This window comes from Lolium perenne, chromosome 4 (assembly GCF_019359855.2).
Source record: "Lolium perenne isolate Kyuss_39 chromosome 4, Kyuss_2.0, whole genome shotgun sequence".
In the NCBI taxonomy this organism is placed as follows: Eukaryota; Viridiplantae; Streptophyta; class Magnoliopsida; order Poales; family Poaceae; genus Lolium; species Lolium perenne.
Window position 1 is genome coordinate 63,249,531 of NC_067247.2, and position 11,715 is coordinate 63,261,245.

The 11,715-nt window shown below is 51.2% G+C and overlaps 1 protein-coding gene across 1 annotated transcript; it reads right to left on the reverse strand.

Annotated features, from left to right (window-relative positions):
* Positions 1 to 7,446: 7,446 nt before the first annotated feature.
* Positions 7,447 to 9,178, reverse strand: LOC127292751 (uncharacterized). Its single transcript, XM_051322205.2, has 2 exons — positions 9,042 to 9,178; positions 7,447 to 8,955 (listed from the first exon to the last, which is right to left on the reverse strand). The coding sequence occupies exon 2, from the start codon at positions 8,933 to 8,935 to the stop codon at positions 7,754 to 7,756; it is 1,182 nt and encodes a 393-aa protein (XP_051178165.1). The 5' UTR covers positions 8,936 to 8,955; positions 9,042 to 9,178; the 3' UTR covers positions 7,447 to 7,753.
* Positions 9,179 to 11,715: the final 2,537 nt, after the last annotated feature.

The following is an 11,715-nucleotide window of genomic DNA, read 5'->3' on the forward strand; positions in this document are numbered from 1 at the left end:
TGAAAAGAAATGCACTACCAACAGCAGAGAAAATTGCAGCTTCCACCAGGTTCAGCTTATTTCGTTGCACAAAACACCACATCGACGAAACTTTTGCAGTCTCCACCAGATCCACATCTAACCAGTTGCAACTTATTCTAGATACTCATTTTATCATCGTTAATAGCTAAACTGACTAGTCGGTCCTACACAGATAAACCCATTTTTAATGAGGTATCGTACCTCCCATGCGTTGTATCCACCGTAGGTAGAACACCAAAGGGAAACGGCTCACGCTTAGAGCATCTCCAACAGGCGCACTAAAAGTCGGCGCGCTAAACCTCCCTTCCGCCGCGCTATAAATAAATGGCGCGCACTAGACCGAAATTCACCTCGTCGGATGCTCTATTTTGCAGCACATGCGCGGGCGGTAAAATTGCTCCTCCGCCGGGCGCGCCAAAATACAGCGCGCGGGGGCGCGGAAAACACCTTTCTACACTACTATGCATTCGACAAGATCAAACATTCACATATAATCATGAATAAATTATCTACCATAGTTCAAATGGATAAACATCACATAGTTCAAGAACGTCAACAATGACACACAACATATGGTTCAAATGGATACAAAGTGGGTCAACCCAAATAGCCAAAACCACGCGAAATATGTTCGATTTTGGTCTCCCCGTTGAAGATGTTCTTACACCCCGCTTTGACCCAGCGCTGCTGGAGTTCTGACAGCGCAGTAAACACATCCACCACACCCTCCTTCTAGCGCCTTGCCCTCTGTTTCCCACACTTAGAGCCTCTCCAGTCGCGTACCCCAAAGCAATTTGGGGCGCGCCGGACAAAAAAACGGTTCCAGCCGCGTTCCCCAAAGTCCAATTTTGTCTGGCGCACCCCGATACGGTGTCCAGCGCCCCGAGCCCGTCCCCATCGCACAGGGGACGCACCGGGCACGCCGGACACAACGAAAAGCGAGGCGGGGAGTGGCGGGCTCCCACATGTCGGCGACGTGTTGCATAAACCGTTGATTCGCGCCTTTTTTTCTCGTCGCTCCTTCCCGCGCCTCCCACCCCTCCGCCGCCGCCGCTGGATTTGCCGGCCGTTTGAGCGTCTGATCTCTTCTGAGAGTCGGCGCCGTCGCCGCGGCTGGCGCTCCCACCGGTCGTTCCGCCGCTGCTTGGCCATCGCGTCCCAGAACGCAGCGTCGAATCCGCCCCACCTCCGTGCACACAAGGTGCTCGACGACTTGCCAGGTAGGCGCGATTGGCCGCTGTTCGTTGCGTCGTCTGCCTCGGTGCAATTTTAACCATTGAATTTGCTTTTAGACATGGATAGCGACGATGAGATGGTTGCCCTGCTGCTGGAGGACGAGCAAGCCTTCGACGACGACCTCCAGGAGCATTTGCTGATCATCGCGTCCCTCCAGGACATGCTTGACGCCGAGGCGGAGAAGAGGAAGATGCTGCGCCGTGGAGGATCAAGGCCGGGAAGAAGGAAGTCCAAGCCCCGGCAGAGGATGGAGGGGCATGCCATGCTGCACAACGAGTACTTCGCCGACGAGGCAACACATGCCGACAATTTTCGGCGCCGGTACAGGATGAGCAAGGGGCTGTTCATGAATATCCTCCACGGTGTTCGAGAGTTCAACCCCTACTTCAAGCTCAAGCTCAACGTTGTAGGAGTTGTCGGGTTCTCGTCGATTCAGAAGTGCACCACCGCCATGAGGATGCTTGCATACGGAGCACCTGCCGATACACATGACGACTACCTTCGCATGAGTGAGTCTACTGCCATTGAGTGCATGTACAAGTTTTGCCGAGCTGTGGTGGGAAAGTTTGGCAAATACTACTTGAGAGGGCCAACTGAGGAAGAGACTGCAAGGATCATGGCACAAAATGCTGCCAGAGGATTTCCTGGAATGCTTGGAAGCATCGATTGAATGCACTGGACATGGAAGAACTGTCTGTTTGCTTGGCAAGGTATATACAAAGGGCGTCATGGATATTGCAGTGTAGTGCTTGAAACTGTGGCAGATTATGACCTGTGGATTTGGCATTCTTTTTTTGGCATGGCGGGATCACACAATGACATCAACGTGTTGCAGCAGTTTCCATTGTTCAGCAGACTAGTGGAAAGGCATGCTCCATCATGCAACTATGAGATCAATTGCCACGAATATACCAAAGGCTATTATCTAGCCGATGGTATATATCCAACATGGGCCACTTTTGTCAAAACAATCTCGAATCCATCAAGTCTGAAGAATTCCCACTTTGCTACGCGACACTACGACAGGAGGCTTGCAGGAAGGATGTCGAGCGTGCATTTGGTGTGCTTCAAGCACAATTTGTCATTGTCTGATACCTGCTCTAAGCTGGTCTCACGATCAAATGTGGAAGGCGATGCAGGCTTGTGTGATCATGCACAACATGATCATCGAGGATGACCGCAAGAATCATGCCAGGACACATGTTGGTCCCTATGAATGTGAGGACCCTCTTGCGGATGTTGATCATGAGTTGTCTGCAGATTTTGCTGATTTCCTCGCCATCCGTGACAATAATGTTCATGATCAACTTCAAGCTGATCTCGTTGAGCATTTATGGAGGATCAAAGGAAATACCGTGGCACCTTGATCTAGCATCTAGCCCTATTTATTTTTGTTGTATTTTAATTTGAAAACAATCCTCGCAAACATTTTTATTCATATGCTATATTTGATCGCCGCTACTATGAGATCGCGACGATTTGGCGGGAACGATCTCTTTTGAATGCAACAATTTGAATATTTCATTTGGCGGCGGCATTTGGGGGACGCGGTTGGGAAGCGACGTCCCCAAACGCGGTTCAAACGAAACACGACCCTAAATGCTCAATCCGGCGGTTTAGGGAGCGACTGGAGATGCTCTTAGGATCCAGTTCGCCAGCGTGTGAGCTGGCGCAGCCGCTGCAGGCAGCAACGAAGAGAGCCTTCATCTCCAGTGCCGCATCGTCATCGAACAGCTCCAAATCCTCTGCTTCTTTCGCTTCCGTCGTTCTCGACGGTAGTGAACAAGCCTCCGCCAAGCGCCACCCCCATAGATCGAGTGGCCAGCGAACATCACGAGCAGAGCTCGTGGAGAAGAACAGGAATAAGTGACAGTGAATCTGTACCGGTGAACCAGCCATTCACTGCCTCCTCTCTGCTCTTTTTGCCAGTTCGGTCAACTGCAAGCAAAAAAACGGTGTTGTACAGAGTAGTAGTACAGTAGGAAAATGCAACGGCCCAAAAATAGATTTTTTCGGTGCCAGTTGCCTCCACTATATAATCAAATGTGCATACTATGCTACATCTAAAATTCTCTTACAGTTGCCTATTATATCGTCTTCTTGGATTAATCTTTGGTCGGCGGTCAAATATCTTTACACACACACACAAAAGAAAACTCTACTCTGCCACATATATATTGCTTGGAGAAGGACCGGTGATTTCGAAACAGTGTCCACGCGTTGCACGAGTGCACCACGATAAGAATTCAGAAGCCTACACATTTTGCAACTTAATTCCTCGACCAGCCAGACTGAGAATTACAAAAATGGTAAAAAAAAAAATCTCTCCGGGGAAAAAGAAAAAAACAAACAGCATAGCTATCGCTCGCTGCCCTGCCACAACACCCGCCGCCGCCACCCAGCCGCCCGTCCATCCGCCGCCCCCGCTACCCTGCATCCAGGCTGTGTAGAAGCTCCTCTCGACCATCTTAGAGCATCACTAGTAGAGCCCTCAAATCCTTAAAAATAACTGTTTTTTACAGTATGTGAGAGGAAAACGCGTAGGCTAGAACCCCTAAACCCTCGAACCCTCAATTTTTTTTAAAGGTCCAACCCTCAAACCCATTTTCAACCTGTAGAAGTAGGGGTTGGGGAGGCCAAACACCCCCAACCCGCACTCCTCTTGCTCATTGCGCGGGAGGGAAATTTCCCCTCCCAACCTCTCGCCTCCGCGCCGCCGCCCGCCTCCCCTCGACCTCAGCCGCCGCCGCGAGCTCCCCCGCCCCCGGATCCGCGCCTCCCCGCCACCCGCCTCCCTCCTCCGCGCCGCTGCCCGCATCTCGCACCTCCCCGAGCCGCGCCGCCGTCCGCCTCTCGCACCTCCCCGCCGCCCCGCCTCCCCGAGCCGCCCCGCCTCCCCGCCTCCCCGCCACCCACCGCCTACCCTCGACCCCTGCCGCCCGCGCCCCGCCTCCCCCTGCCCGCCCGCCGAGATGCCGACGCGCCCTGCCGCGCACGTCCACCGGCTACCACGGCGTGCGGCTCCGCCTCTCCGGCCGGTACGCCGCCGAGATCACGCGCGGCGGCGAGCAGTTTTGGCTGGGACCTTCGACACGGCCGAACTCGCCGCCCGCGCGTACGACGTCATGGTGTGGCGCTACGACGGCGGCGCCGGGCCGCGAAACTTCTTCGACATCGACAACCTCGCGGCGGCCGAGTTCGTGGCGCCGCCGTTCAGTGTCGTTACCCGCGCCGAGGAGCGTGCTGTCCGCCGGGAATACATGCGGATGTCCATCCGGAACCGCGATGAGGCGGAAATGGCCGCCTTCCGTGCGACGCATTCGCAACATGTCGCAGAGGAGCTCGACTTCTATGCGCAACTCGCGGTTAAGCGAGCTGCGGCGGCCGCCTCTCGACCGTCTTCATCCTCCGCGCCGCCTCCCACTATCATTGTTGACGATAGCTCCGACGACGACGATCCCGATTTGATCGATAAGCTGATCGCGGAGATGGAGGCGGAGGATGCCGCGGAGGATGCCGCAAAGAAGGCCGCGGAGGATCCCGATTGGTACGCCAAGATGATGGCGGAGATGGAGGCCGAGGATGCCACGGAGGAAGCCGCCAAGAAGGCCGCAGAGGATGGCGACAGCTCCGATTTCGATGAGGACTTCTGGGATAAACCCTAGATGGTGTCAGTGTCTACCTAGTAACTATCTACCTAGTGTCGATGTCAGAGTCTACCTAGTGTCAATGTCGATGTCAGTGTCTACCTAATGTCAATGTCGATGTCTACCTATGAACAATTGTGATATATGCCCTCAATCCTCACTTTTAAGGGTTTGAGGGTTCTAGTATTTGCTCCTGTTTTTCAACCCTTATAAGTGCTAAAAAAATGCCCATTCTCAACCCTTAAACTGGTTTGAGGGTTTGAGGGCTCTACTAGTGATGCTCTTAGAGCATGTCTAGTAGATCCCCTAAACCCCTAAATCTGTAAAAATAACCGCTTTTTTACAGTTTTTGACGAAAAAATCGCAAAGACTAGAGCCCCTAAAACTGTAAAACTGTAAAAATTCCCTGTGTCGGACACAGGAATCCCTTCTTGGCCTGTAGAAACGAGGGTTGGGCAATCCAACCCGTCCCCGACCTGTAGTCGTCTCGGACACGCGTGGGAGGGAACATTCAGCTCGTTCCCCTCTTCCTCCCTCTTCCTCCCCCGATCCCGCCGCCGCCGCCCTCCAGCCCCGCCGCCGCCCCGCCTCCTCCGCCCCGCCTCCGCCGCGTCCCGGCCTCCTCCGCTCCGCCGCGTCCCGGCCTCCTCCGCTCGGCCCTCCTCCGCCGCTTCGCCGCCCCGCCCTCCTCCCGCTCGGCCCCTCCTCCCGCTCGGCCTCCTCCCGCCCCGACCTCCTCCCGCTCGGCCCTCCTGCCGCCTCCCGCCGCCGCCACGTCCCGGCCTCCTCCGCCTGCCGCCGCGTCCCGGCCTCCTCCGCCTGCCCCGCCGCGCCCCGGCCTCCTCCGCATCGGCTCCTAGCCGCCGCCGCCCCGGTCAAGGTTTTTTTTTTATTTTGTTTCATTTCTTTTGTTTCATTTTGTAGCACTAATTGACGGTTGATTTTTTTGCAGATGGAGATGAACAACGACGTTGTCACGGACTCGATGTCGGATTCGTCGGATTGGTCGATATCCGACGATTCCGACATTGATGAGTTGTTGCAAGACGATGATGTAGAAGCTTTTCTTCAAGCACATCGTGAGATTGAAGATGCAGCCACTCATGGTCGTCTCCGTGATGATCTAGTCGAGTCTCCGTGATGATCTAGTCGAGCACCAGTTGCAGTTGGATGGGCAGCGCCGTGGCGCATGATTTACCTTTGTTCTATTTGATTCGAACAATTATTGTTGTATGGTCCAACATTGTTGTAACAATTTGAATGATTATTGTTTTATGTGCTCAAATGTACTATTTGGTGTTGTAATAATAACTAGAATGATTATTGTTTTATGTGAAATGTGATGATATTTGTGATATGTGAAATGATGATATGTGATGAAAACTGTGATATGGCATATGACAGTTTTAGAGGTTGGGGTTGAGCCAAAGACTAGAACCCACAAACTGCAATCTTTAGGGGTTTAGGGGTTCTACTCTTTACCCCTGTTTTTCAACCTGTAAAAGTGCACAAAAATGGCAATTTCCAACCTGTAAAACTGCTATAGAGGTTTGAGGGTTTAGGGGCTCTACTAGACATGCTCTTATACAGTACATTCTTGAATCCTGTAAACAGGGGTTCGCCCCATCTTCCCCGCATCGGCGGCTCCCTTAATCCTCCCCGACGCTCCTCATACGTCCACAATCGAAGTTGATTCTTGACGTCACCGCCATTGTATCCATCCTCCTCCTTAGGAGGAGCAGCAGCCTGCACCTTGTATGGTTGCTCTAAGGTGCGGTGACGGCGCCGCCGCATACATGCCGGCGCCTAGAATAACGGCACCTCAGAACGGAGATGGCCGCTTCGGCATCCTTACCGTGCGTGCCAGGATCATGGAGCTTCCCCTGAGGACAGTGGTAAGTATTTTCCCCAGATTACCATTGGTCAATTCCACAATTAATCTGACATGGCTCCTAAAATACGTTGTTCCACCGGTTCTCCTCCTCGGGCGAAGAGGCGCTGCTTCCAGAATAAGGGAGTACCTGAGGGATTGGAAGCGTTGAAGGTGGCCACCGCCGCCATGTTCCGCGGCCCATGCGCCTCAACCTTTCTGACATGCGCTCCCTCAACACAGTTTTTGACCTCGAAGACTACCAGATTGGTTGTTTGAAAAATTTGTAATTTCATCATTTGTACAACATTATAGGAAACACATTTTACTCGGCTTCCTTATTATGAATGTAAATTTCGCATGCACATTCTCAGATAATCAGTTTTATCAGGTATATGGTTAGCACACTTGTTTTTACATAATCAGGCATCTTTTCTCGCAGTTTAAATTGCAGTACGATTTCAGCTGCTCTACGTTAAAATACAGTCTAATAGTGATTAAAACAGCACTAATGCTGCATCAACATATTTATTTACTGGTTAAGACCTGCCTACAGGTGACACTCACATGCACGCCCTACTTTGACACATCCCTCTTTGTTACTTAGTCATTGTTGCCCTACTTTGATACATCCCTCGTTTTTACTTAGTCTTTGTTACTTACAAGCACTCATTAAAAAGACAACTCGACATGCTACAATCAGCTTTCATAAACGTTTGTACAGATTAGACAAAATACAAGTGCAACATTGGAGAGGATAACAATAACATGAATTTGTACAGAGTTCATAATACTACTCTTAAAGTGCAGGCATCATTCTTAAGTGACAAAGATTCGAACTTGCAGCAAGATAAACAGGAGGCACCAGGGGAGCATGTACTGCTACAGAGTTTATTTTTTGAACATAATAATAAGATAGCTTATACCAAGATTCACATCCATAATTGTTGATATGACTTGCAGCATATCATAGCTTGCTTTATATCCAGAAAGCTGGGATATCAGCAAAGGGCGGATATGCATCAGGAGGCAGCTCATAGCATCGAACCCGTCGTCGCTTGGCAATGCTCAGTTCTCCATTCTTATTGTACTTGAGAGTGAATGTCATTAGACGGAGCAGATGGCGACAATGTAGGTCCTCCTCCTTCACATCCACCTGGTAATCTGAAACGGACAAGCATTGCAGCAGACAATACTTGCTTCTACCTCCCATGTAGACAAGGGCAGCACCAAGGTGTTGCTCGGCTGGGTCCTCACAGAAAATCTTCTCTTTGCCGAGCCTCCACCTAGGGGGTAAGTCGCTGCCTGAAACACTATCACTCGACTCCCCATCATCAGAATAAGTGGGTTGGACCCTGCCGGTGTTGGGGGCGATGGGCACCCTGCCAGGTTGCAGGTTGGTGCTGCTGTCAACATCATCGATGGTCACCACAGCAGAGGAGCAGAGGTAGCCAAGGTGTTTCTTCGCCTCAGGAAACCCGACCCAGGCACCAAGCGCAGGGTCAAAGTGCACATGGCCTTTGAATGGCAGTGTCCAATTGCTGCGTTGCTTCCACACGCCATTGTCAGTATCAAGGGTGAAAGTAGCAGGGGAGCCTCCAGTCAGGGTGCTCACAAAGAGTATACGCCCATTAGGGTGGGCGGCATGGCAGGTGACGTCAAGGTGCTTGAAGGGAGCCTTCGCGAGCTTCTGCCATGACCATTCAAAGCCAGTGTTCTCTGGTGGGGGAGGATCAAGAAACTGGGTGGATCCAAAGTCCAAGGAGACAAGGCTGTAGCCGACAGGCATGTAGAGTGGCTTCCGGGGACACGCCTGGGGCAGGGGGCCAAGGCTAAGAGTCCTTGTGCGAACATCAAAGGCAGGGGCAGCGCGCTTAGGCAAATTGCACCCCGCAACTAGGATCTTGGTGCCACTGGCAGCGAAGAACTCGCCAGTTAAAGAATCATGAAAGCGTATGAGAACGCGTGGCAGGGGCAGCTCCAGCGCGTCGATCGTTCCTTCCTTATGGTGTTTGGCGTCGTCGTCCGAATCATAATCCGAGGACAGATCTACCTTTCGGATGGCGTGTCCCTTCCCGTCATTGATGACAAAGTAAAGGTTGCGACGGCGGCGCTTGTCCTTCCGTCCAACGCCCAGCCCATCGGAGCGGCGCTTTGACATCGATCCTTACGTTATTCCGCCTGCAATTCGAACCAGATCTAATTTAAAATCAGGCATCACCCAAATCTAAATCGGAATCAGAATCAGGGCAAAAACATTTACGCACCTCCAGTCAGAATTCGTAGATCAAAGAAGAACGAACATCAAATCAGGGTTACAGGCGCCGGCGGCGGGTTGGTAGGGAGAGGGGTAGTGGAGAAAGAGAGCATATGCTGCGAGAGGCCAGGTGTAGGCCAACGGATGCGGCTTATATGGAACAACACTGAAAACCCTAGGAGGTTAGTGGGCTCTAATGGGCTCCTTTTGTTGTAGCCTACAGACCAAGATGACGGAGTTAAAACAGAACGGGCCGGTTTGGTATGTTGGAGCCCCTTCGCTCGCATTTGGGTAGAAAAAACGGGTTGTTTGGTTGCCGGAAGTCCTCCGTCTTGTGCGGAAACTATAGCTGGGCATGTGTTGGGCCGGGCCTCGGGCCGGCCCGAGGTAGGCCCAACGTAAAAAATTCGGCCCAAGCCTGGCCTGGCCCGGCCAAAAACCCACCAAGCCCGTCGGGCCGTTGGCCGGGCCGTAGTGTTAAACTCAGTTTTTGGGCTACCCAGGGCTGGCCCGGCCCGGGTGTCGGGCCAACAATTCTCGGCCCAGGCCCGAGTTTTTCGGGCCGGGCCGCTCGGGCCGGGCTGCCCATGGCCAGGTATGGCGGAAACCCTATTCTCCGACCAATGCGAGAAAGCGCTATCTGGCGCTCCGCACAGGGCGGAATAGGTTGGGCCAGGCCCATTAGCGGGCTAGTTAGTTTTCTTCCTTTTTGGGTCCGGTTTTCTTCTGTTTAGCTGGACTAGGAAAACTGCCCGCGCGTTGCGGCGGATTGATTTTTACTAAATATTATTTTACAGGAAGATAACTACCATCGAGAATATTTGAGATTATGTTTTTGTTAATTTCTAGGTGTGTAACACTGTCCATAAATCTCAGTCATCTAAATTGCATATTTGAGAATATATTTTTGCTAATTGTGAGTGTTTATCACTACTCATAAATATCAGTCATCTAAATTTCTTTTAGTTAGTTTTCAATCCAAAAGTTCTAGCCCATGGAGTAGAACATGGTCTATTTTTCAGTTCCGGCCGATACATTCTGTATTTTCACATCCAAAGTATTTCCACCATGAACCACTTCTCGTTTTGAATCAATTCACCTTTCATGTTTTTAAAAATCCATCTCCAGTGCCATCTATAGGAATTGAAGCTGATCATATTTTTTTTATGGTCACCGGGGGGGACAAAGTCCCCACCTGAATTTGTATATATTGCTTGGCCCCAAGGCCATAAAAGTTAGTACAGGGGGAGTTTTTTCAGATAAAGGAGGTTAGGGGGGAAAGAGGACATCAGACAGAGGTGATATTCTCCGTCAGGCAGCCAAGCCAAGCTGCCTCAGCGAGTTCTTGATCTCCAGGTAGTCTAGCTCGCCAGAAACGAGCCTCACTCCGACAGAGATGTAGCAGCAGCGGGAGGCAGGGTTGCTGCTCACGGAAGACGACGGCATTCCTATGTTTCCACAGGTTCCACAAGCACAGCAGGGTGAACGTCGAGGCAGAGTCCGGAGGCACCACAGGTTCCACAAGCTGATCATTTTGATTACAGTGACGCAACAAAAAAAAAAGGAAAGCAGGGTTCTTCCAGTTCAGTTTGATTATATTGATACTAAATCATTCATAACAGGCAATAGGGATGTGTACAAAGTACAAACACTACCACTTACGGCATCACATGTACGTGTTGTCAGTCACATACGAGCAAGAAAGCAAGCAGAAGCATGTATCCATTTGTAGTGCTTAAGTGCAGCGTGCCTCTATTGTCATCGATCACCAGCTTAATTTCGCTGCATGTTCTGTGAAATTACCGCGAGATGGGGATGCGAACCCGGGTGGACTGGCTGCACACTCGCTAGCCTTGCCACTGAGTTAGGACTCAGTTCTAAAAAGCAACGAGCTGAGCGAGACACAACCAAAGCCGTGTAGCAAACGCAGATGAGCCGCGAGCGGCACCCAGGCGGCGACTCGGTCCTGATCGACACTTCGACAGGGTGGCCACTCCGGCGAGTCTATTCATCGATCCGAGATTTCCGTTGTCGGCGGAAAGCTCCGTTTCGAGTTTCTCGGCGAGCGAATTCTGGCAAGTTCGTGCCGTCGATTTGGTTGAAATCACGCTAGGAGGAGATGGACTATATGATTCATTTTCGTTGACACGGGGCGATCTCTACGGGAGAGACTCGAATCTGGAGGAAATCATGTTCCTACCGGACTAGTTCTTGTTAGGTTAGATTAGAAAGTACCGATGGAGCAAGCCGAGCAGCTGGAGCACGGGCTAAGGCCCAATACGTAGCTGGCCCAGTCTGAAGTCGAGAAAACAACATGACGTAACCAATAGTGTCCTAGGAAAGGAGCGAACCATTTTTTACATAACCGGTGACATCTTATGTAATTCTAACGAAAAACATGGAGAAATAAAAATATCAAGCACTCTACCGAATCATCTGTATTGACACTCTTCCCCATCATCAATGGTAGTCCGAATTCTTCACAACAAAAAAAAATATTCATGACTCGTACAATATGTACAGGTCCCGAACCGGTGTAAGGATGGCGGCCACCATGATTACAAGTCTTTAGTCATCCAGAAAACAAAATAATTGCACTAAAATATCTCCAAGAAGATTGGAGAACTGGCAACAACAAGCATAGACTAAACCAGATCTCTCAACAACTTTTGGGACAATAGAAC

Bases quoted from the DNA above. Each gene is read 5' to 3' on its own strand.
- LOC127292751 (XM_051322205.2), bottom strand. From the start codon at position 8,935: ATGTCAAAGCGCCGCTCCGATGGGCTGGGCGTTGGACGGAAGGACAAG.